This window comes from Bos javanicus, chromosome 3 (assembly GCF_032452875.1).
Source record: "Bos javanicus breed banteng chromosome 3, ARS-OSU_banteng_1.0, whole genome shotgun sequence".
NCBI lineage: Eukaryota > Metazoa > Chordata > Mammalia > Artiodactyla > Bovidae > Bos > Bos javanicus.
This window is the reverse complement of record NC_083870.1, coordinates 16693994-16720856: the sequence shown is the minus strand read 5'-3', so window position 1 is coordinate 16720856 and position 26863 is coordinate 16693994. Positions and strand designations below refer to the sequence as shown.

The 26863-nt window shown below is 39.3% G+C and overlaps 1 protein-coding gene across 4 annotated transcripts in view; it reads right to left on the bottom strand.

Moving 5' to 3' along the window:
- Positions 1 to 26863, bottom strand: part of GATAD2B (GATA zinc finger domain containing 2B) — an 83739-nt gene that overhangs the window by 26492 nt on the left and 30384 nt on the right. For 2 of the 4 annotated variants that reach the window (XM_061405207.1, XM_061405215.1), the window contains exon 2: positions 10457 to 10708. The exons of the other annotated variants lie outside the window; for them this stretch is intronic. In XM_061405207.1, the coding sequence (XP_061261191.1) occupies positions 10457 to 10494 (38 nt within the window). In that variant the 5' untranslated portion in view covers positions 10495 to 10708. The remainder of the gene's footprint in view (positions 1 to 10456; positions 10709 to 26863) is intronic. 4 annotated transcript variants of the gene reach the window in all.

Below are 26863 nucleotides of genomic sequence, written 5' to 3'. Positions count from 1 at the left end.
AAAATGACTGCACCAATTTACCACCAACAGTACACAGGATTCCCATTTCCCATCCTCACCAATACTAACTTCTTGTCTTTTTGATAACAGCCATTATAACAAGTATGAGATAATATCTCACTGTGGTTTTGTTATTTCCCTGATGGTTAGTGATGCTGAACACCTTTTCACATACCTGTTGCCATCTATATGTCTTTTTCTTTTTCGGCCTTGAGGGATCTCAGTTCCCCAATCAGGGACTGAACTCATGCCACAGCAGTCAAAGCCTGGAATTCTAACCACTAGATTGGCCGGGAATTCCACATCTGTTTGTCTTCATGATCATTTATTCTTACTCTCCTTGACTAGTATCTACTCATACTCCTAATTCTAACTGTATGCATGCGCTTGGGTTCAATTGTGTACCTTTTCTCTATCTGCACTCACTCCCTACCCTACATAATCTTATATATTCCACATAATCTCATATATTCCTATAGCTTAAAAAAGCATCCATATGCTAATTCTCAAATTTATATTCCTAGACCTTATCCCTCCTCTAAAAATTTTTTTATATATATTCAACTGTCTAAATGATATCTTCATTTGGGTGTCTAACAGGCATTTTATGAACTTATGTCCAAAACTGAATTCATGAACTCCTGGGATAAAAACTTTCTCTTCCCCTAGTGCTTTCCTCCTCAGTAAAGGACACCACCATTTAACCAACTGCTCACATCAAACTCCATGCAGTCATTCTTCATTCCTCTCACACCCTACATGCCTTCCTTCTGTAGATTCTGTCAGCACTCCTTTTTAGATATATTTCAAATTCAACCCCTTATCACCACTTTCATGTTATTATTCTGCTGCTGCTGCTAAGTCACTTCAGTCGTGTCCGACTCTGTGCGACCCTATAGACGGCAGCCTACCGGGCTCCTCCGTCTATGGGATTTTCCAGGCAAGAGTACTGGAGTGGGTAGTCCAAGCTATTGTCATCTCCTGCTCAGACTATTGCAATTTTTTAAACTCTGCTTCTGCCCTTCTCAGTCTATGTTCCATAGAGAAATCAGAGGGCTCGCTCTAAAATTTAAGTGGTATCATATCTTGGCTCAAAATGCTTTAATGGCATCTGTGGTGGTTTACAAACACTGTCTCCCCAAATTCTTTCAAAGTCCTCACATCAAGAGGTGGTGGTGATGGGGATCTATGTTCCCTTCTTTTGAATCTAGGTGGGTTCATGACTGTTTCAATCTGTAGAATATAGCAAAAGTGATGCTGAGTGACTTCTGCCACTGGGTCAAAAAGCAATGCAGGTTTTGTCTTATTCTCTGGAACACTGAAGTCTGGAAACCTGAACTGCTTTCTGAGAAGTACACCTTCCCAGAGGCTGTCATGGTGTGAAGAAGCAAAGCCTCAGGGAGAGGTCACATGTAGACACTTCAGTTGGCAGGTCTACTCTTCAAGTCATCTTAGCCCAGGCACCAGACATGTAAGTCAATGAGCCTTCAGATGATTCCAGACCCCAACTAATACCTCTTCCCCACTTCTGCAGCTTTCCAGCTGCAGCCCCAGACACTGTAAAGCAGAAACAAACCATCAGGGCTGGGCCAAATTTGAATGAATTCCTGACCCACAAAATCCAAAAGCACAAAAAACAGCTGTCTTAGGTTACTAAGTTTAGGGTAACTGATTTGTTATATATACAGCAATAGTAACCAGAAGAGCACTGCAAGTCTTTATCATAGTCTCTAAGGCCCTACATAATTTGGCCCACTATCTTTTGACTTTACATCTTCCAATACCCTCCCGCTGCTCCCTTTCCAGTCTGTTTAGTCTCCCTGTTCTCTCCTGTTAGCCATGTGGCTTGCTCCCTTATTTGCTTCATATCTCAGAAAGATTTTCCCTAATACATCTACTAGGGAAAACAACAACAAAAACAATTATCACCTTTCGTCATTATTCTGTAACCCCTTAAAAAGTTTTATTCTTCTTCTTGGTAATTATGACTACCTGGCATATTAGGCTTATATATTTTGGTCTGTTTCCCATCCACTAAAATATAAGCTCCATGGAATAGTTTTTTCTTTCTATTTTATTCAGTGCCTGGCCCATAATATGTACTAGATAATATAACTACCTGCTGAATAGAAGACCACTATCTTCACTTCTTAAGATATTCTAGTTAGTTCTTTTTTTCCAAATCTGTCTCTTCCAAAGTATTTTTTCTTCTCAAATCTCTGTATTTAATAGTTTAAATACATTTATTTTATATAGTCAATGGCTCTATTATCTGATGTTTTCAGTTCCTGCTGCTGCCTGTTGTATCTGTGACTTTTGTTCATAGTAAATGAATTGTTTCCTTGTGCTTTTTGTTATTTTTTAAGAGCAGCCTGTCTTCACTAGGACTTTATCTGTAAGAATCCTGTATGGTTTGGATTGTGGACCTGTTCCTCTAGAGCCGTTTTCATGTGCTTCTGCCAGCTACTGCAAGGATATATAAAGTGTTTTGAATAATTTTTTGTACTTATTTCTCAGCTTAGCGATCTCAGACAAAAATAATTTAAACTCATATGAGTTTGGTTCATACTTAAATTTTCAGGGGAGATTTCCACCCACCTCTAGTCAAAGCCTAGGTTGAGATAGAAAATTTTTGTTTCCTTGAACTAGGGGATGGAATTTGTTATGGTCACCTCCCTTCCCTGAACATGTGCCTTTAAGGATCCTGGCTTTCATAGGGGATTCTCACCTCTATTTCTGTTCCGTACAGGCCTAAAATGTTGTCTCTTGAACTCCTCGTGAGCATTAAAATCAAGTCTTTTAGGGACTTCCCTAGTGGTCCAGTGGTTCGGACTCCACGCTTCCACTGTAGGGGGCCTGGGCTCAATCCCTGGTTGGGGAACTAAGATTCTGCATGCCGCACAGCGCGGCTGCAAAAAAAAAAAGCAAGTCTTTTGGTTACTGAAACTAGAAAAGCCCCCCAGAATTGCCACAGCATTAAGTCACATGCACACTGCTCATTTTTAGTTCCCTTTTATTTTTGGGGTCCCTGAGAATTTTCCTTACTTCTTTCAGTTCAGGTTACGTGTTTAAAAAAAAAAAAAAAAAGTTTATTCTACCCAGCATCACTAGGTGGTGTTTTGTAATGGAAGTGCAAACAGTTTTAGTAACATGGTATGCCATATTCCGGAGTCAAAAATGATGGTCTGAAAATTTTAAATTTATTTTCATAATAACTAGGCTCAGAGCAGAAAGGCTTCCCAGCTTACAATAAACAAAACAAGACCAAAGACTACTAACTGCAAAGAGAAAAACACAGCTTTACCAACAGAGAGATCCTGCTGTCACCTTAACCCATGCATCTAAATTGGCAGTGTAAACAGTGAATCAGGTATTATGTGCCTCTTAATGTGATGCAGTATGAAGACACAGCATCTCCCATGAAGTATTTTTCCAAAAACATATAAACTTTACATTGAAGTCCAGTTTACAGGACATACAGAGAATCAGAGAACAAGCTACATGATACCATACAGAAACGATCTGACAAATCTACAATGTAGAACATGTTGCAAATCAGCTAGTCTGGTTTCTTCAAAAGCTGACATTAAAAATGTGGTGGAGGAGAGGGCTGCAAACCATTCTAGATTAAGAGACACGAGAAGGCAATGGCACCCCACTCCAGCACTCTTGCCTGGAAAATCCCATGGACGGAGGAGCCTGGTGGGCTGCAGTCCATGGGGTCACGAAGAGTTGGACACGACTGAGCAAGTTCCCTTTCACTTTTTACTTTCATGCATTGTAGAAGGAAATGGCAACCCACTCCAGTGTTCTTGCCTGGAGAATCCTAGGGGCAGGAGAGCCTGGTGGGCTGCCATCTATGGGGTCGCATAGAGTCGGACACAACTGAAGCGACTTAGCAGCAGCAGCAGAAAAGACATACCAAATACAAGGTATTATATTTGATTAGAGCTTGGTTTAAAAAGAAAATCTACAAAAGATATTCTGAGGAACAACTGGGGAAACTCCAAGTAGACTGGGCTTTAGATAGTATTAGGGAATTATTATTAATCTTGTTAGGTGTGATAATGGTACTATGGTTGAACAGAAAATTGTCCTTGTTTGGAGAAGCAACTATATTAATATGTTTTCTATGGCTGTTACAGTAAATTACCACAAACTAAGTGACTTAAACAGTACAAGTTTATTTTTTTTTAATATTTATTTACTTGTCTGGCTGTGTTGGGTCTTAGTTGCAGTACACGGGATCTTCGCTGTCTCATGCCAGATCCTTCATTATGGTGTACAGACTCTCTAGTTACAGCATGCAGGCTCGGTAGTTGTGGTGCATGGGCTCAGCTGCTCCGTGACACGTGGGATCTTAGTTACCAGACCAGGGATGGAACCTGCGTCCCCTGCACAGCAAGGCAGATTCTCAATTACTGGATCCCCAGGAAGTCCCTGAACAGTACAAATTTATTATCCTATAGTCTGGAAGTCAAAAGTCTAAAATGGGCCTCACTGGACCAAATTCAGGTCATCAGCAAGGCTTCTTACATTCCTCCTGGAATTTCTAGAGCAGTATCTATTTTCTTGCCTTTTCTAGCTGACCACCTGGCTTTTCTTGGCTCATGGCCACTTCCCCATCTTCAAAGCCATCAATGTTGGGCCCAATCCTCATGTTGCCATAATTCTGACTTTCTTTTGCCTAAAATTTTCCATTTTTAAGAACCTTTGTGATTACACTGGGCCCACCTGGATAATCCAGAATAATATCCATATTTTAAGGTGAGCTTATTAACAACATTAATTCCATCTGCTGTCTTAACTCCACTTTGCCAAGAAACTGAATATATTCAATCATTCTGGGGATGAGGATGTGGACACCTTGGGGGAAGGGGCATTATTCTAACACTGCAATCTTCAGTATTAGGTGGGCCAAAATGTTCGTTCAGGTTCTTCCTACATCTTACAGAAATATCCATAAAAACTTTTTGACCAACCCAATATTTAGAGGTAAAGTCTAAAACTTACTTTGAAATGATTCAGCAAAAATATGCATGTTACGTATCAATAAAGCAAATATGGCAAAACATTGTTGACTCAAGATAGTAGTTACAGGACTTTCCTGGTGGTCCAGGGGTTAAGAATCCACCTTGCAATGTAGGGGGACGTGGGTTTGATCCCTGGTCTGGGACCTAAGACCCCCATATGCAGGAGAGCAACTGAGCCCATGTGTCACAACTACTGAGCCCACGCACCACAACTAGAAAGCCCTGGTGCCACAATTACTGAAGCTCACCCACTGCAACTAGAAAGTCCATGTGCCAAACAAAAGATCCCACGTGCAACTAACACCTGACCCAGCCGAAAAAAAGACAGACACATCAGATGAGAAATTTGGACTCCTCACTTCTTGCTTGTATATTTAAAAAAGAATAAACAGTATGTTTTATCAGTTCAGTTCAGTTGCTCAGTCATGTCTGACTCTTTGTGACTCCATGGACTGCAACATGCCAGGCCTCCCTATCCATCACCAACTCCCGAAGCTTGCTCAAACTCATGTCCATTGAGTTGGTGATGCCATCCAACCATCTCATCCTCTGTTGTCCTCTTCTCCTCCTGCCTTCAATCTTTCCCAGCATCAGGGTCTTTTTCAATAAGTCAGTTCTTCACATCAGGTGGCCAAAGTATTGGAGCTTCAGCTTCAGTACTGTCCTTCCAATGAATATTCAGGACTGATTTCCTTTAGAATTGAATGGTTTGATCTCCCTGCAGTCCAAGGAATTCTCAAGAGTCTTCTCTAACACCACAGTTCAAAAGCATCAATCCTTCAGCACTCAACCTTCCTTATGGTCCAACTCTCACATCCATAAATGACTCCTGGAAAAACCATAGCTTTGACTAGAGGGACCTGTGTTGGCAAAGCAATGTTTCTGCTTTTTAATATGCTGTCTATGTTGGTCAAAGCTTTTCTTCCAAGGAGCAAGCGTGTTTTAATTTCATGGCTGCAGACACCACCCACAGTGATTTTGGAGCCCAAGAAAATAAAGTTTGTCACTATTTCCATTGTTTCCCCATCTATTTGCCATGAAGTGATGGGGCCAGATGCCATGATCTCAGTTTTTTGAATGCTGAGTTTTAAGCCAGCTTTTTCATTCTCCTCTTTAACTTTCATCAAGAGGCTCTTCACTTCCTCTTCACTTTCTGCCATAATGGTGGTATCATCTGCATATGTGAGGTTATTGATATTTCTCCCAGCAATCTTGATTCCAGCTTGTGCTTCATCCAGCCCGGCATTTATCTGCTTTCTAACTTTTTAGAAATAGAACTTAAAAATATATACATAGCTCTGGCTTGCCTTTGCTACCTTGCCTTGTCTTTGTGTTCTTTCTTAGAACAAAGATTCCCTTTTCAACCGTACACACTTAATAAAACTAGGTGCATATTAATAAAATACGTAAAGACTAGTCATCAAGTCTACTATATTCATCTATTCAGGTTCAAAAGTGGAGTGGTAAAAAGGAAGAAAAGAGCGATTTAGGGAGAGCTCAGACAACGGAATGCTATGGCGTTCAGAATGTGGCAGTCCTAGTAAACAAATCCTTATGAAAATTATAAACAAAAAGTGCAGAAACTATCATCTGTTCTTACATTTTAAAAGAGCGCAAATCCTGGTTTGCTTTCTACCACTGGGAGACATCAGCCACAGGTCTACCAAGACCTGTTCACCTGCAGATGTGTTGCTCTGCTGAATCACTCAGTCGTGTCTGTCTCTTTGCGACCCCATGGACTGTAGCCTGTCAGGCTCCTCTGTCCATGGGGATTCTCCAGGCAAGAATACTGGAGTGGGTTGCCATGCTCGCCTCCAGGGGATCTTCCCAACCCAGGGATCAAACTCAGATCGCCCACACTGCAGGTGGATGCTTCAGGTCTGAGCCACCAGAGAAGCCCAGATAATATGTTAAATATCTCCAAATGAGACAATCCAACAACACAGAAAAAAAGTTGATGAAATGAAAACCTCCATCTCAATGAAGGGATCAAGTGAAGATTCTCTTCAAATCAAACTGTTCTGAAGCATCTAGTATGTACACAGTAGTAAAAAATACAAGCAATTCGAGGATTAATTCAAGGATCATACAGTAATTGAGAAATCTGGAGATGTGTTTACCCTCAGAGAAAAAGTGACCTAGTAATAAGAGTTTTAAAATGTGGATGACTTTAAGGATAGACTCTAGGTTTCAGACTAGATAGCTGGTTTCTTCCCCCTTCTTGCAAGATTCTTCTTGCTTCTGCCACACAAGTTACACAAATGTGAGGAGGAATCCTTTCCTCTATCAACCTTGTTCTTTCTCTTGTATTCTGTATTTATAATAGATATCATTTTTTTAATTAAGTTAGAAACTCTGAAGTTATGTGAGATGACTCCTTCCTACTTCACTCATTCAAACAAGTAATTTTTTCATAGATTCTAATATACATATTTTTTCTCTATTTTAACCTCTGGTATCAGGGTGTATCTTATAACCAACAGCATTTGACAAGTGACAGTATTTCTTCTTTCTTATTGGTTTATAAACTATTGATACATCTTAAAATCAATGGCATCTTCACATGTGCAGCAACGTGGATGGACCTAGAGCTTCTCGTACTAAGTCAGACAGAAAAACACAAATACCATATGATATCACTTATATGTAGATTCTAATGTATGACACAAGTGAACTTATTTACAAAACAGAAACAGACTTACAGACACAGAGAACAAACACAGTTAACAAAGGGGAAAGGGGGTAAGGGAGGGATAGATTAGGAGCTTGGGATTAGCAGATACAAACTATTATACATAAAACAGATAAAGAAGGTACTGTTGTATAGCACAGGGAATTATATTCAGTATCCTGTAATAAACTATAATGGAATAGAATATGAAAAAAATACATTTTTATGTATAACTGAATCACTCTACTGTATACCAGAATCACAAGAATGTAAATCATCTACACTTCAATTTAAAACCAAATATCAACAGCATCTTAGAGTCCATGAAATACAATATTTATGAAATGCCTAACATTTATTATTAGCATTTTTCTAGGCACTGAGGATACAACACTGAACAAAGTCTCTTATCTTCATGGATTTCAATCCAGTGGGGAAAAGAAACAATGAACAAATTAACAACATGAATAGGTAAAGTAGAGATAAGATCGCTGAAAAAAGTTAAATATGAAAAGGAGATGGAATGTCAGATGGGAGGAAGAGACTATTCTTAAAAGCAGAATTAAAGTCCTATCTAAAAAGATAACATCTGTGCTAAATCCTAAATTAAGTGGAGAAGTGAGCTCTGCCTGTATCTGGAAGAGAATATAACAGGTAGAGAAAAAAGCAAGAATGCTGCTTGAGACAGAATGGTGCTTAGCATATGGCAGAAACAGTAAACAGGTAAAGATGAAGTGCCATACCCAAGAAGGAGAGTGGCAGGAAACGAGGTAGGAGAGGTAATCCAAGGGCCAAACCAAGGGTGTATCTTGAAAAAAGAGCCAACAGAAATGCTGGTGTACTGGATGAGAAAAAGTAGTCAAGCATTACTCCAACACTGTTATCTCCACAATGAATGATCATGTTTTTTATGAAAACGGTGAATAACACAATATGTTTGGAGGAAAAATGAAAGATGTAGTTCTACCATGTTAAGTCTGCAATGCCTATTAGACACAAGTCTAGAGTTAAGATGAGATGTTTGGCTGAAGACACAAATTCAAGAGTGATAAACATACAGACAGAATTTAAAGTCACGGGGTAGACAAACTCATTTAAGAAGTGAATGCAGGGACTTCCCTGGTGGTCCAGTGGTTAGAACTCCACAGTCCCAGTGCAAGGGGGCAGGGTTCAATTCCTGATTAAGGAACTAGGTTTCACATGCCATAGCTAAGACCCGGGGCAGCCAAATGAATAAACAAAAAAAAAAAAAAGAGAGAAGAAGAAGAAGTGAATGCAAACAAGAGAGGAGGTATCAGGGCTGAGCTTTGGGGGTACTCCAACATTTATAAATTGAACAGAATATCTAGCAACTAAGATTGAGGAGCGGTCTATGAGGTAGGAAGGAAACCAGGAGAACATGGTGTCCTAGAAGCCAAGTGCCTTTTCCCCTACAAATCTAGATCTCTCTAAAAGATCTAAACATCTCTGGAGTCTCTCCACTCTTTCCAACTTTCCTGCCATCCCTTAGTTCAGAACATCATCTTTTCTCTCCTAATCTATAGCAAATATTTTAAAAGATCTTATGGTCTCAGTACCTAAGTCCCTCGCCCCTACCTTTCATTTTCCATATAGCCAGTGAAGTGATCTTTAGGAAAAAAAAGAAAAGAATCCAATCTCATTATCCCATATTTAATATCAAAGACTCCTCATTATCGCCAACACTGGCACACAGGTCCCTACATCATCTTGTCCCAATTTACCTTTGCAACCTTGTGGTCTGCTACTCCTGCTCTTAAGTATTTCATGAGCTAGGCCCAACTACATATTCTTTCATTCTTCCGAGCTCTTCTGTATGCTACTTTCTTTCCCTAGTAAATCCTCCAACTCTTACTTTAAGACTACACAGATATTTCTTTTATTAATAGGGTGACAATATGTCTTGGTTGCACGGGACAGTCCCAATTTACACCTGGTGTGCCCTCCTGATGGTAACAGTGATTCTTTCACCTTTAATAGTGCCATTCTGGAGGGTAAATTAGATGGCTGTCCTATCTATGAAAACTTCCCTGTTCCCCTAGGCAGTTTTTTCTCCCGCTCTGTTCTCAAACCATTTTTGAACACGTCAGTACCTGTCTCATTACTGAATTACTCGTCCTTTTCCCTTTAAAAACTGTGAGCTCCCAGGGGGTCTGGAACCTTATGTATTACTCATTTTCTTATCTCTTGCACCTAATCTGTTCATAAAAAGCAGTCAAAAATGTCTGGTTTCAAGGAATTCTATCTCCTGTAAATACTCAGAAGAGAAGGTAGTCAGAGGAGAGAAAGAGTATGGTGTTGGGCAGCAAGTCTGAAACTGGGAGCCAGTCGGAAGAAGGGGTAATCTGTTCCAGGATTAACAGCAAAGGGTAGATACAAGAAGAGGAAAAGAAACTTGAACTCAAAAGAGGGTCTGCCACCAAAATGTTTTCAATCTATTAGAGAAATATGTTATACTTTCAAAAATTCTTATTTCAGGTATTACAAAGAAACATTCCAAAGTTACATGTTTAAAAAATATTAAAAAGCTACTGGAGTTGAGAAAAAACCTGTACAAGTCTAGGAAAATGTTTATGAAGCTGGAATTTAATTAGTTCAGGATACTGCCATCCTTATGGGGCAAAGATATAACTGAACAGTAAGCTCCTTACCATATCTCTATTTCCCTAGTTGCAAACAAATTCCCTATACAATATTAATATGTTTAATGCTTCTGATGATTAATATAACTTACATTAGTTTTTTTAGTCTGCAATGTACTCTTACACACATTACGTTTTATATGAGGACAACATCTCTGTAAGACAGGCAGAGTAGTAAAACTGTCTCAGTTTTATAGATGAAGAAATCAGGCTTCCTGGGATTTGTAGACTAGGTTTCTAGCTTGCCAGTTTCAATACAAACTCATCTTCACTTTCTGAAGAGCAATGCTACTCAAACTGTGGTCCACAGACTGGTGCTGGTTCATGAACTGTTTATTACCGCTCTGCAACAAGATAAGCATAGAAATTCAGAGTAAGCATTTAGAAATTTGTATTTTAATTTGACAGAGTAATTTTATGCCTGTTGAATCTAACAAAAAAAATACTGGGCTTGAATTTGGATATCTCTTTTCCAGTAATTCATCTCATTATATTTACAAAAGTATTGGTCTATGCTACCTATATTAGAAAACCAAACAAAAAGTTGGTCCTTCATCACAGATGGTTTGGAGAAGTATCATTATAAAGGGGAATGTAGATCAATATGTCACTCATGGATGGAACTCAATAACTTTAACTTTGTCATTTTCCTTTTACTTTATATCCATGTTTTGCTAAGTATCATTTTAGACCCTGTATCAGAATTACTTTAGATACGTGTTTAAAATAAATCCTCCCAAGCCCATTTCAAAGTAATGAACTGGAATTTCTCGGTGAGGAGCCAAGAAATCTACATTTTATCATGTTTTCCTGGTGGTTATTAGGTACTCCATATAGTTTAAGAATTATTGTTCTAAACTTTCATAATAGAAACAGGCAAGTAAGTAACCTAGGGAATATATAATTAAATAAAGGAATAGAATGGGAAATTCTTGAAGAGATGGGAATACCTGCCTCCTGAGAAACCTGTATGCAGGTCAAGAAGCAACAGGTAGAACTGGACATGGAACAGTGGACTGGTTCAAAACTGGGAAAGAAGTATGTCAAGGCTGTATATTGTCACCTGCTTATTTAACTATATGCAGAGTACATACATCATGTGAAATGCTGGGCTGGACAAATCTCAAGCTGTGATCAAGATTGCTGGGAAAAATATCAATAACCTCAGATATGGAGATGACACTACCCCAATGGCAGAAAGCAAAGAGGAACTAAAGAGCCTCTTAATGAAGGTGAAAGAGGAGAGTGAAACAGCTGGCTTAAAACTCAACATTCAAAAAACTAAGATTATGACATCTGGTCCCATCACTTCATGGCAAACAGATGGGGAAAAATGGCAACAGTGACAGAATTTATCTTTTGGGGCTCCAAAATCATTGGGGAAAATGACTGCTGCCACACAATTAAAAGACACTTGCTCCTTGGAAGAAAAGCTATGACAAATCTAGATAGTGTATTCAAAAGCAGAGACATCACTTTGCTGACAAAGGTCTGTATACTTAATGCTATGGTTTTTCCAGTAGTCAATGTACGGATGTGAGAGTTGAACCATAAGGAAGGTTGAGTGCTAAAGAATTGATGCTTTCAGACTGTGGTGCTGGAGAAGACTCTTGAGAGTCCCTTGGACAGCAAAGAGAGCAAACCAGCAAGGAAATCAACCCTGAATATTCACTGGAAGGACTGATGCTGAAGCTGGAGCTCCAATACTTTGGCCATTTTAAGTGAAGAACCGACTCCTTGGAAAAGACCCTGATGCTGGCAAAGATTGAGGGCAGGAGGAGAAGGGGGTGACAGAGGATGAGATGGCTGGACAGCATCATCGACTCAATGGACATGAATTTGAGCAAACACCAGGAGATAGTGAAGGACAGGGAAGCCTGGTGTGCTGTGCAGTCCATGGGGTTGCAAAGAGTCAGACACAACTAAGCAACTGAACAACAAGGCGTTAACCACGTTTTTCCAATCTCCTTCAGAATTTATCTATTATATTCCGTTCTTCTTTGGGCAAAGTAGAGAAAATGTAGGCTTTCTTTAGGAATGTTATACTTAAAACAATATTTAAATAATAGTTAAAAGAAGAAAACAAAAAAAAATTTCCGTTTTATTAGAAGGCACCAATAACAACAGGTGGTAGGAGAGAGGAGTTTTAAATGGTTGCAACTTTTCACACTACTCTGAAAAACATGATCTCTTAGGTACATTTCATACACACTACTCAGGAGAGCCTCTTTTCAGATAAATGGTTTTTTCAAGTGATATATTCACCACACAAATTTGCAAACAGTTGGGGGGAAGTGCACTTCAATAAGAAGCAAAGTAACATGGTGTGCATTGGGGACAAAGGAGCAGGGGACAAAGAAAGGTGAGTAACATTTGAGTGAGGCTAAATATCAAAACTATGGGCTAAGAACCATAGAAACAACACTTCATTTAACTCTCAAAACACTCCTATGAATTCCATATTATCTCCAGCCTATGAATGAAGTAATTGAGACTTAGAAAAGCTAAATATACCTGTCTAAAGTCATATAATACACAGGAGGAGCGTGTGCGCATGCTCAGTCGTGTCTGACTCTGCGACCCCATGGACCACAGCCCGCCAGGGTCCTCTGTCCAAGGAATTTTCCAGGCAAGAATATTGGAGTGGGTTGCCATTTCCTCCTTCAGGGAATCTTCCTGACCCACAGATTGAACCTGCATCTCCTGCATTAGCAGGTGGATTCTTTACCACTGAGCCACCTGGGAAGACCCTACAAATATATAGGAGAGCCATGATTAAAACCTATCACTACACCAAGGAAGTGGGTTTTCAACTCTCATGTCAATTTTTTTTTTTTAATTGATGGTGGTCACTTGTAACATTCTATCAGTAAAGACTTATTCAATTACTGTCTGCCATAGGTGAGTGTGAGTGATAGTCACTCAGTTGTGTCCAACTCTGCAATCCATGGAATTCTCCAGGCAAGAATACTGGGGTGCGAAGAAGGCAATGGCACCCCACTCCAGTACTCTTGCCTGGAAAATCCCATGGATGGAGGAGACTGGTAGGCTGCAGTCCATGGGGTCGCTAAGAGTTGGACACGACTGAGCGACTTCACTTTGACTTTTCACTTTCATGCATTGGAGAAGGAAATGGCAACCCACTCCAGTATTCTTGCCTAGAGAATCCCAGAGATGGGGGAGCTGGTGGGCTGCCGTCTATGGGGTTGCACAGAGTCGGACACGACTGAAGCGACTTAGCAGGTAGCAGGTAGCCAGGAGATAGCGGAGGACAGAGAAGCTTGGTGTGCTTCCATGGAGAAGCAAAGAGTTAGACAGGACTTAGCAACTGAAAAACATCAACAATGAAAGGAAAGTTTAAGTAAGCCATAACTAATTTCATTCCTTTTATTGTATGTGTGTATTCTGGAAAATATAGCTATTTAAAATGTTTTTATGTTAACATGTAACCGATTTGCTATTCTTATTTTTAAATAGTTTAATTAATAAATATGTCTTTTTAATTTCTCAGCTTTTTAAAAAAAAAAAAGAATACTGGGGTGGGTTGTCATTTCCTTCTCCAGGGGATCTTCCCAACCCAGGAATCGAACATGGGTCTCCTGCATTGCAGGCGGATTCTTTACCATCTGAGACACCAGGGAAGCCTACTAGTAAGAAACATTTCTAAGTATAAAGACAGGTCAACTTAAAAAGTATCAGCAGATACATGCTTGACTTTATTTTACAATATATAGATGATACATTAGAATATGTAATGAATCCATACACCTTTTCCAAAGGAATACACGAGACAGAAGTAGCAATAAATTATAAATGACAATCATCAATCAGATGAAATAATTTAGATGAAGCTTCTCTCTCTCTCAAAGAGATGGGGCCTGGGAAAGTGGTCAGGATGGAACTACAATGTGCTTTTAACTTTGTATGAAGAATAAAATTCAGTTCCATGTTGCTGAACATAGTTCTGTTTTTGCCAAATAAATCTACTTCAATTACTGTCCGAATGCTTTATTAAAACTCTGCCATAGGCACAACATATGAGAACAGTAGTGCACACATACAAATTATTTACCATATACACACTCTCATAAGCAGAGTAGTAAAACCAGAGAGATTTTAATTCAGTGGCCTGTGAGGGTAACCACTTTTTTGCGCTTTGAGGAAATTAAGAGCTGGGGGGTGGTCATGAAAGGGCAATGGCAGTGATCTGTAAGCCTTAGGAGAGACTCACAAATGTTTTTGGCTTCACAAAAATTTCTCCAGAATATCCCTCAAGGATATTCACAGCTCTGTATACTAAATTAGTCATAACAGAGAAGGGAGAATGTTATAAGTAGTAACCTAGCCAGATATTTATTCTACAAAGAGTAAGTTTAACAAGTTTCTCTTAATGAAAATTCTTGTACTTTAAAAGGGGCAAACATAACCATACAATTAATTCTACCTCAATGGGGCTTCAGAGATTAATAGGCTCATGCCTACTACTTGCAAATGTGAGCTGAATGAACTGCAATTTGACTTCCACCAAACCAGAAATTGTATTTCTAGGTCCTGCCAAAGATCACAGAGCAGGTTCTGTACTGCACATCTCCAAACTACCCTGATGCACACCAGATAGCCAAGCTCCTTCCAAACTATCTAATGCTTCCTACAGCCAATCATTTCCAGCAACTAACTCGACACTTTCCTAGGATGGAAGCTCTCTACCTCAGTTTCCTAAAGGAACTTAAACATATACAAACCAAACTGCAAAACAAATTCGTCAAATGGGGGTAAAACCCCTAAGCAAAGACAAAATGGCTATAGTGTATGTTAGATGCGACAAAGAGTGAAGCTATCTTCTAATGTACCATTTTACTGGATCATCTTAGACACTTCCACATAATCCTGGAGATAACAATCTCTGGTATTCATCACTTGATGGAACAGAAAAGGTTGTGGACGACGGCTTAAGAAGAGTAGGCATCAATGTGAATATCTAACTCCTATTAACTATTTCTTCTTTTTTTAAAAAAATATTTATTTTTATTCATTTGTCTGCAGCGGGTCTTAGTTGTAGCATATGGGATCTAGTTACCTGACTAGAGATTAACCCAGGCCCCCTCCATTGAGAGTGCAGATTCTAAGCCACTGGACCACTAGGGTAGTCCCCTCTATTAACTATTTCTCATTAAAAGGAGGTTTAGAAACAGGGAACCAAGAGAGACCACCTGATCTCTGCATAGGACACAGAGCACAGCATAGCTTATACTACAATATATCTACGATATATCTAGCAATATTATCAGTCATAGGTTAGAAATTAACATGACCCAACTATAGAAGACACTGCCAGATTACTAGTGTGTTGACCAAAATGTTCATTTGGGTTTTTCCAGGGACTGTCACAAATATCATTAAAGCTATTACAAAGCCCCAAGCCTGCAAAGAAAGAAGCTGAGATCCAAAGAAACCGTAATTCACTTTTATCAACTTTCTGCTGAGTCAAGACTTACTCTCCAAATGAAAGATGCAAAAATCACATATATGACACAATCAGAATCTGTCTTGGGTTTCCCTGGTGGCTCGGTGGTAAAGAATCCACCTGCCAATACAGGAGACACAGGTTTGATCCCCGGTTCAGGAAGATCCACATGCATAAGCCAGGTGCCGCAACTATTATTAAGCCTGTGCTCTAGAGCATGGGAACCGCAACTACTGAACCTGTGAGATGCAACTACTTAAACTCATGTGTCCTTGAGCCTGTGCCTCGCAACAAGGAAAGCCACTGCAATGAGAAACCTGTACTCACTGGGTCGTACTTAAATTGATCTACACTGAAACCAAGGCACATTAACCCTTTCACCTAAATCTTGATTTATTTTTCTGATACAGCATGCATTTGCTTATTTTTGCTTTTCTCCTTCCTCCATTAAATTATAAACACCATGGAATGAGGGATCTGTCTACTTTGTTCACTGCTATTATCCTCATTTTTGAGATAACTTCTTGGAATGTAAAAGACAACACTAAACAAAACCACTCAATGATTATCTGTTAAATGAATAACTGGACCTTTCATTTACATGATGTTTTGGTAGGGGAAGAGGGAGCAGATGAGACTGAGCAAACTATACAGTTCTAACTTAAGCAGAACTGATTCATTTCTACTATTTCAGGATTATTCAGCCTTCTTACTAGTTGGAAGACTTATGATGATTATTCTCTGTGTAAACATCTTCCCATTTCTAGAGCAAGAAGCCTCAACCCCTGTACAATATCCCACCCACCCTCATTCTAGGTAGTCAGTGCAGTTTTTGCTTTGCATTTTTCATTTTCATTCACCTCCTTGGGTCACATTAGAGAAGGTTATGGATCAGATACACATACATGGGTAATCAACACCAGGGCACCAAGAGCTCCTAAAATGATTTTTGTGACTATGATTTTAGAATGGGAAAATATCAACACAGGGCATCTTCAATAAAGAAGACCCTTAAGGGCTTCCCTTATGGTTCAGCTGGTAAAGAATCTGCCTGCCATGCGGGAGACCTGGGTTCGATCCCTGGGTTGGGAAGATCTTCTGGAGAAGGGAAAGGCTACCCACTCCAGTTCTCTGACCTGGAGAATTCCATAGACTGTATAGTCCATAGGGTCACAAAGAGTCAGACACGACTGAGCGACTTCCACTTTCGCTTTATGACCCTTACAGCAGGAAAGAACAGTTTCTCAGCTGGCTTCCTGCTGTTTCAATTTATTTTCTATTAAATCTGATAAGCCTTCTTGAATATAATACTTTCCACTATTACTTACTACCTGGCCCCCTCTACTCTGCCCACCTAACCAAGTTACTCTGCCCCAATCTTCCAAAAGACAGCCTCACTTTTACATATGCATATACTACTCTCCTAGTCCTTCCCCTGACACACTTCTAAGTATAAATTCCTGTTCTTTATCTGATAAAACATATTCCTGAGTTAATTAATCCTATCCAAGTACTTATTCTTCCAATGTCCTGATACTGTGGCTCACTGCCCATCAAAATTGATTCCCCCTCCTCCTTCCACAGTAATGGAAATACTGGCTACCCTAGATGTTCGGCTCACTATATTTCCTAGGTTCCCTTGGTGATTGTTAGGCTACATTCTTGCCAATGCAATACAGAGAAAGTGATATGTGCTACTTTCAGCCTAATAACTATAAAAAGTAGGCAAACTCTTTCATGCTTTTTCCCATTCCTATTGGCTGCCACACAGTTTCAAGCCTGCAGACAAGGACAATACCCTAGAAATTGATCCTCCTGCTAGTGGTATGAACATTTCTTGGGAATTTGTTGGATATACAAACTCTCGAGCCCCATTCCATATCCATGAATCAGAAATTCTGATGATAGGGACTAGGAACTTTCTTTTATGCTTTAACAAGTCTTCCAGGTAACTCTGATGCACACTACAGTATGAGAATCATTGTTCTAGAGATCAGCAGGTAAATCAGTATAAAAGAACCTGAGTTCCTGAATTACCACATGAAATAACAGAGTATCAGGAGGCAATCACTTTGGGCAATTACAAAGTGTTTTACAAAGTGTAATTACAAAATTACAATTTGTTTCAAATTGTAAAAAATACTTTCTATTTTCTTTGAGCTCCTGCATTTTTATCTTTGTTGCAACTGTTAGCCATATTCTCCCAGTTTTTAAAACTTTTTGGTCTCAGGATCCCTTTAAGAGGACACTCCTAGGGACTTCCCCAGTAGTCCAGTGGCTATGACTTCATGCTCCCAATGCCTGTGTTTGATCCCTGGTCAGGAACTAGATCCTACATGCCATAACTAAAAGAGTCTTCATGTTGCAACTAGAGGTCCCATACGTCACAATGAAGATCCAAGATCCTGCATGCGGCAACTAAGGCCTGGTGCAGCCAAATAAATTAATATATATACATATGAAAGAGGACACTCGTAAAAATTAAAACTCCAAAGAGAGTTTGCTTGTAGGCTATAATATCAATAGTTACCATATTAGAAATTGAAACAGAATTTTTACAGTATCAATTCATTAAAAAATAAGCCCACATGCCACATTAATATAAATAATATATCCTTTATTACAAAATAACTATTTCTCCCAAAAAAGAACAATTTAGTGATACTAGTGGCATTGGCAACCCACTCCAGTGTTCTTGCCTGGAGAATCCCAGGGACGGGGGAGCCTGGTGGGCTGTCGTCTATGGGGTCGCACAGAGTCGGACACGACTGAAGCGACTTAGCAGCAGCAGCAGCAGCAGCAGTGGCATTATTTTACAATTTTGCAAATCTTGTTAATGTCTGGCTTAAAAGACAGCTGGATTCCCATAGCTGTTGTTGCATTCAATCTGCTGTGATATGTTGTTTTACCTGAAGTATACAGAGAAAAAAATCTGGTCTTAAACAGATACATAGTTAGAAAAAGAAGGGTATTTTTTTTTAAAGCCTTTAATGAATTCATTATTTAAAAAACTTTTTTAGCTCTGAAATGATTTTAAACTTAGAGAAAAGTTGCAACAATAGTTTTGAGAAGTCCTATACACTCTTCCAATGAGTCAACTCTGGCGTGCTGCAATTCATGGGGTCACAAAGAGTCAGACACAACTGAGCGATTGATCTGATCTGATCTGATACACTCTTCATTCTGTTCTCCCTAATGTTCATATCTTTAAAAAAATTATTAAAATTGAAATATTTTTAAATTAGTTAAATTTTAATTAAAGTATAACTGCAGTGCCAACATCTTTTATAACCATAGTATAACATTCTGAAACCAGGAAATGAACAGTGTTGATACAATACTATTAACTACTCTACAGGCCTTATGCAAATTTCACCAGTTTTCCTACTCATAGCCTTTTCAGATCCAAGATACAATCCACAATCCCACACAGTATTTAGTTGTCATCTCTCTTTGGTCTCCTCCAACCTGTGACAGTTCACTAGTACTTTTTTCTTAAATAATGTTTATTTGTCTCCATCAGTGTCTTAGTTGCAGCACATGGGATCTTTGTTGCATCATGTGGGATCTTTCACTGTGGTCTATGGATTCTCTATTGTGGCACACAGGCTCTCTAGCTGAGGAATGAGGGCTTAGTTGGTCCAAGCTACGTGGGATCTTAGTTTCCTGGCCAGGGATCAAACCCACGTCCCCTGCATTACAAGGTGGATCTTAACCACTGGACCAGGGAAGTCCTTTATTAGTCTTTCTTTACTTTCAAATTTTTGAAGAGTACTAGCCAGTTCTTTTGTAAAATGTTTTTCACTTTGGATTTGTGTAATGTTTTCACATGATTACACTGAGACTATGCATTTTTGGCAATGTCACAAAAGTGATGGTGTGCCCTTTTCAGTGTATTAGGAAATATGTGGTGTTGATATATTGAACTATGGGTGTTGTTAACTTTAATCACTGGACTGAGGTGTCTGCCAGGCCTCTCCACTGCAAAGTTATTATGGGAGATACCAGGGGTTACATTAAATTCCATTTTGCATCAAATTTCCACCTACTAATTTTAGTATCTATAGATAATACCTGCCTGCAACAATTATTACTGTAGTACTTGCCAGATGTTTCCAAAATACTTATATGTTAATCTGAATTTTTACTGTAATAAATAGCTGTCCTCATTTCCCCATTTATTCAAATATTTATTTACCACAATATGGACTTGTGCACATTTATCTTATTCCATGGTTTATAATCCATTATTATCTTTATTTATTTTATTCTTCAAATTGTCCCCAGATTTGGTCACTGGCAGTTCCTTCATGTTGGCTCCCCAGTTGTTTTTTTTTTTTTTTAAAGCATTTCATTACTTTCTGGTATCACATGCTGTTTCAGACTCATGTGAATTTTTTCTTTTCCTTAATCATTTCTCTAAGGAGTTCTGGTTCCTTTTATTTCAGACGGGCATCTAGAAACCAAGAACTGATGTCAAATGTGCTCACTGCTATGGTGAACAAGGAAATAGACACACGCACACATAAACACACCTCTGCATCTTTTTCTATATTTATCTGTATATATGTGCATATGTATGTATACAGATTAAAACTCATATGAGTTCATACTGATGTGTGTGTGTTAGTCACCCAGTTGTGTCCAACTCTTTGGGACCCCATGGACTGTAGCCAACCAGGCTCCTCTGTCCAGGGAATTCTCCAGGCAAGAAAACTGGAGTGGGTTGCCATTCCCTTCTCCAGGGGATCTTCCTGACCCAGGGTTCGAACCCAAGTCTCCTGCGTGGCAGATTCTTTACTGTCTGAGCCACCTCATATTGATGCTGCTACTGCTGCTAAGTCACTTCAGTTGTGTCCGACTCTGTGTGACCCCATAGACGGCAGCCCACCAGGCTTCCCTGTCCCTGGGATTCTCCAGGCAAGAACACTGGAGTGGCTTGCCATTTCCTTCTCCAATGCATGAAAGTGAAAAGTGAAAGTGAAGTCCGCTGAGTCGTGTCTGACTCTTCGCGACCCCATGGAATGCAGCCCACCAGGCTCCTCCATCCATGGGATTTTCCAGGCAAGAGTATTGGAGTGGGGTGCCATCGCCTTTTCCGCCTCATATTGATGAGTGGTACTCTAATACTCTTTTTTAATTGGTCAGAATTGTGGATATCTTCATTTTTGATATAGTCAAAGCTCAATACACATGGCTAAAGGACTTGAATAGAAATTTATCTAAAAGATACACTAATGGTCAAAAAGTACATGAAAAGATGCTCAACATCATTAGTCATTAGAGAAATGAAAACCAAGACCACAGTAAGATACCAATTCATACCTACTAGAATGACTACTGGAGAAGGATACGGCCACCCACTCCAGCATTCTTGCCTGGAGAATTCCATGGACAGAGGAGCCTGGCCAGCTACAGTTCATGGGGTTGCAAAGAGTCGGACACTACTGAGCGACTAACATTACATTACATTTGGATGACTATAATCAGAAAGTTGAAAGTAAGTGTTAGTGAGAATGTGGAGAAAGTGTAATCCTAGTATACTGCTGGCAGGAATATAAAGTGGGATATCTGTTTTGGAAAATGGTTTAGCAGTTCCTCAGAAAGTTAGGATTATCAAAAACAGAATTACATTTGTCCCAGGAATTCCATTCATAGGTAAAGAACTGAAAACAGGTATTCAAACAAAAACTAGCACAAAATGTTCACAACAGCATTATTCACAATAGCTAAAAAGGTGCAAATAATCCCAATTGTGAACTGACAAATGGATAACCAAAACGTGGTATATTTCCAGTGGATATTATTCAGGCATTAAAAGGAATAAAGTACTGATACATGCTACAACATGGATGAATCTCAAAAACATTATACTAATACTAATGGGAAGCAAATGCTTAATGGGCACAAGTTTCCTTTTGGAATGATGAAAATGTTCTGGAATTTGACTTAGGTAGTGGTTGCAAAACTGTGAATGCACTAAACACCACCAAATTATACAATTTAAAATAGTTAATTCAGTTAAGTGAATTTTACTTCAATTAAAAAAAAAAATCAACCACTTTCTAAAGGTTAGCTGCAAAGTGAAATCTGAAATTTTATCAATAAACTTTTCATACTGTTATTTTAAAATCCACTGTCTTATACTCTGAATGGATCTTTTACCCAAGCAGGGTATTTTTACATCATGTATTGATCATCTGAAAGATTCTGATCCACTAGAGGTCTATGGGGTCGCACAGGGTCGGACACAACTGAAGTGACTTAGCAGCAGCAGCAGCAGAGGTCATTCTGGTCATCGAGAGGTAAATTTCAAATGCCAATACAGTTCATTATTTTATATATATATATATATATATATATATTTTTTTTTTAATCACATTTGTCCATACCACAACCACTCTCATCAGAAAAGTATTTAAGTCCTAGACACTGTCAAACTCATGGTTTAATTTTTACTTGAATTTTATCATGAGGCACAAATACAGTTAGGTGCTTTCCTTGAAAAATTTCAAGAATATGTCTGCCAAAAACCTAAATCTAAAGAGCATAGTTCACAGATTATTCTTTTCTTTTTTTAAAACTTTTTTAGGCCAGGCCATGTGGCATGGGGAATCTTAATTCCCCAAGCAGAGATTGAACCCGTGCCTCCTGAATTGGGAGACGCTTTCACCACTGGACTACCAGGGAAGTCCTGGATCAATTAACAAGTAAAAACAATGTTCTATGAAGAAAGCAGCTAGGTAGCTTGCAACCTGATTGCACTATTCCTTGAGGTAACCACTGTACCTCAATATGTAGCAAAAGTGCTTTATAAGGATTTCTCACTTAATCACACAAAATATTTGAAACCCATGTTCTGAAAAGTCATGATTAAATAAAATTTATTTTTATTGCTTCAAAAACATTGCTATCAAGAACATTCTTAAGTGAAACAAGATTTTTTTTAAAAAATCTGCAAATTTAAACTGCATGGCAATGAAGAATGACTACTAGAGTACAGTTTAGTGCCAACGTGTTGATTCATCATACTAAGGCATCACAGCAGTTTCACTCACCACTGCTTCTGGATCATCAGTGCAAATGTCAACAAAGGGAAAAAGGCAAAATAATGCCTCTGTATTACTGTGAAACAGTTTTCATCATGAGACTCCCTGTAAGGGTCTCAGGGATCTCCAGGAGTCTGCAGACCACACTTTGAAAACTCTTGGCCTACTCTAACTAACCCATTACTTTAATAGGTAACCTATTAATTCATACTATTTTTCAGGTTTAATGCAAACTCCTTGGCAGCAAACCTCTCTTCTTTCTTTGTACTTCCCTTATTACCCACTACTATGAAATGCCCTGACAGACCATGAAAGTACTGTTATTGCTTAACCAACTCCAAATGGTACTTTCCTTCACCTAACTCATATCAGCTACGTCAATGGACCTCTTCCCACTATTCCTCACACTACAAAATCTCATTCCTAAAAACCTAAGATGATTAATTCTTCTAGCCTATTTTAATTACTTCCCTTTTGATTTCCAGAACTTGCTTTCTAGCTCACTTTTCCAGGAAAAAACAAAAACAACAGACTCTTGATCTAGAAGTCTGAAAACTTTTTCTGTAAAGGGCCAGATAATAAATATTTTAGACTCTGTGGGCTAACTTCTCAACTCTGCTGCTGTAAGCAAAAGTGTGTAACTGTGTTCTAATAAAACCTGATTTATAAAAACAGGCAGTAGCTGTAGTTTCTGACTGACTTCTGATCTAGGCTCTTCCAACATATAGGTTAATCAACCCAGTGTAACACAAAAGATGCCAAAAGTTTAAAAAGAGGTAGTTACTGACTGGCTAAAGAAACTAATAGGAACACTGAAAACAGTATACCCAAAACCAATAGAAAGGAATATTAGTAACAGCTGCTAACATTCACTGAGCTCTTATTATTTGCTAAGCACTTTCATGCACTGGAGAAGGAAATGGCAACCCACTCAAGTGTTCTTGATGGAGAATCCCAGGGACGCAGGAGCCTGGTAGGCTACACAACTGATCGACTTCACTTTCACTTTTCACTTTCATGCACTGGAGAAGGAAATGGCAACCCACTCCAGTGTTCTTGCCTGGAGAATCCCAGGGACGGGGAGCCTGGCGGGCTGCTGTCTATGGGGTCGCACAGAGTCGGACACGACTGAAGCGATTTAGCACCAGTGCTAAGTGCTTTACAATGCATTATCTCATTTAAATCCTTTAAAGGAGGGCTTTAATAATTTAAGTAATTCTCCTTTTACACAAGAGAAAACAAAGACAGCTAAGTAACTTTTCAAGGTCTTAGTCTGTAAATAGCTAAGCCTTAGTCTGTAAATATATAAGACCTGTGTTTGAGGTCTCTCTTACTGCAAGCCCATGCTTCTAATCATCAAACTATTCTATCTTTCCAAACTGTTAAGACAGTAATTCTAAATAAAAGCAGACACGCTGTCATTGTTTACCTGTTGAGTTTAGTACACAAACCTTGACTCACATCCTTGAATGAAGAGCCTACATGACCTAGTCTTAGATGATACACTGTTAGGTCTAACAATATACACCAAGGACCATAAAGACTCCTACGTTTGAATGTGACAGATTACGATGTCCTGCCTAAAAACAAAACTGATGAATAGGAGGTAAGCAGCCCTCTCCCACTGTCATCTTATAATAAATCAGCCCAAATATATTATTTTATACTAATATATTTTATAAAAATATATTATAAAGAATTATAGTAAATCAGTTTAAAAGTTCTGATATATACCAAAGAGAGGCTGACAGACATTTAAAAAGTTAAAATGAAGGAGACAAGAGGTGGTCAAAAGGCATATTTTACACACTCTTCAAAACTACTCTTCAGTCACTCCTAAATAGTAACTAGAGCCTTTGGGAATTAAGAAAAAAATCTTTCCTTTAATAGAATCTGTTAACTTATGCCTCATTGATTATAGGAGTATGTCAAGGCTGTATGTTGTCACCCTGTTTATTTAACTTCTATGCAGAGTACATCATGAGAAATGCTGGACTGAAAGAAGCACAAGCTGGAATCAAGATTGCCGGGAGAAATATCAATAACCTCAGATATGCAGATGACACCACCCTTATGGCAGAAAGTGAAGAGGAACTCAAAAGCCTCTTGATGAAAGAGAAAGTGGAGAGTGAAAAAGCTGGCTTAAAGCTCAACATTCAGAAAACGAAGATCATGGCATCTGGTCCCATCACTTCATGGGAAATAGATGGGGAAACAGTGTCAGACTTTATTTTTTTGGGCTCCAAAAGCACTGCAGATGGTGACTGCAGCCATGAAATTAAAAGACGCTTACTCTTTGGAAGGAAATTTATGACCAACCTAGATGGCATATTCAAAAGCAGAGACATTACTTTGCCAACAAAGGTCCGTCTAGTCAAGGCTATGGTTTTTCCAGTGGTCATGTATGGATGTGAGAGTTGGACTGTGAAGAAGGCTGAGCGCCGAAGAATTGATGCTTTTGAACTGTGGTGTTGGAGAAGACTCTTGAGAGTCCCTTGGACTGCAAGGAGATCCAACCAGTCCATTCTGAAGGAGATCAACCCTGGGATTTCTTTGGAAGAATGATTGCTAAAGCTGAAACTCCAGTACTTTGGCCACCTCATGCGAAGAGCTGACTCATTGGAAAAGACTCTGATGCTGGGAGAGATTGGGGGCAGGAGGAGAAGGGGACGGCAGAGGATGAGATGGCTGGATGGCATCACTGACTCGATGGATGTGAGTCTGGGTGAACTCTGGGAGTTGGTGATGGACAGGGAGGCCTGGCCTGCTGCGATTCATGGGGTCACAAAGAGTCGGACACGACTGAGCAACTGAACTGAACACTGATTATATAACTATCTAACCATAACATTATCCCTACTAATCTGCTTCCCAGTACAAAAGAGAAAAGTTACAAGTTAAAGACTGCAAAAAGATATTCTATGAAACCTATCAGTCTAATAAGCAAGCATCACATAGAATTAAAACAATATTATATTTACACACCTGTAAAATGGCTGGTTCCCATGGAGGGGATTACAAAGTAATAGTGTAAGAGGATAATATTAACTCAAAAACGCAATTATTACCTCTAAGAACTAGGGAATCCCACAACTCTGAATGAATCTTTCTCAAGCCTCTATGTTTGAGCTAGGCTGGTCTCTGTTGCTATTTTGTCTTCTAGTATTCAACTAACAGTGGGGGTGGGGGGGAATCTCTCTTAATTCAAAATAGACATTTGGAAGAGTAGACCTCAGCTACTTGTGGTGGGGAAATAACTGAGGACAGACTAGGGAATAAGCAGGCTAGCCACTCTGCTAAGTCCCAACCAGCAACCCTCAAAGTACAAATTCATATGCACCTCCTAACACTTGCACCAAAACTTACGTATCAAAGAGAAAAATATACACAGTATACTAAAATATTGTTGCTTGTGAAAACTTGGCAAGGACACAAATTCATGAGCTATAATACAAAGAATCAAAAGACTCCAAACTGTCTGGTGGTCAGAGGTTAAGAATCCACCTGCCAACGCAGGGGACGTGGATTCGCTCCCTGGTCCAGGAAGATTCCGCATGCCATAGTGCAACTAAACCCGCAGGCTGTGACTACTGAAGCCCGCACACTCTAGAGCCTGAGCTCCAGAAGAGAAGTCAGTGAGATGAGAAGCCCACAAACTGCAACTAGAAAGCAGCCCCCGCTTGCTGCAACTAGAGAAAGCCCATGCGCAGCAACAATGACGCAGCACAGCCAAAAATAAATAAAATTTTAAAAAGAATCAAAAAGACTGAATTAAGCAGTTTCCTCTAGACTGCAACAAGACAAACCTTATTATAGGATGTCGTGTCCAACTCTTTGCGACCCTAAGGACTATAGCCCCCTAGGCTCATCTGTGCATGGGAGTCCCCAGCTAAGAATACTGGATACTGGACGAGGGTCGACATGCCCTCTTCCAGAAGACCTTCCCCACTCAGGGACTGAATCCACATTTCCTGCATGGCAGGAGG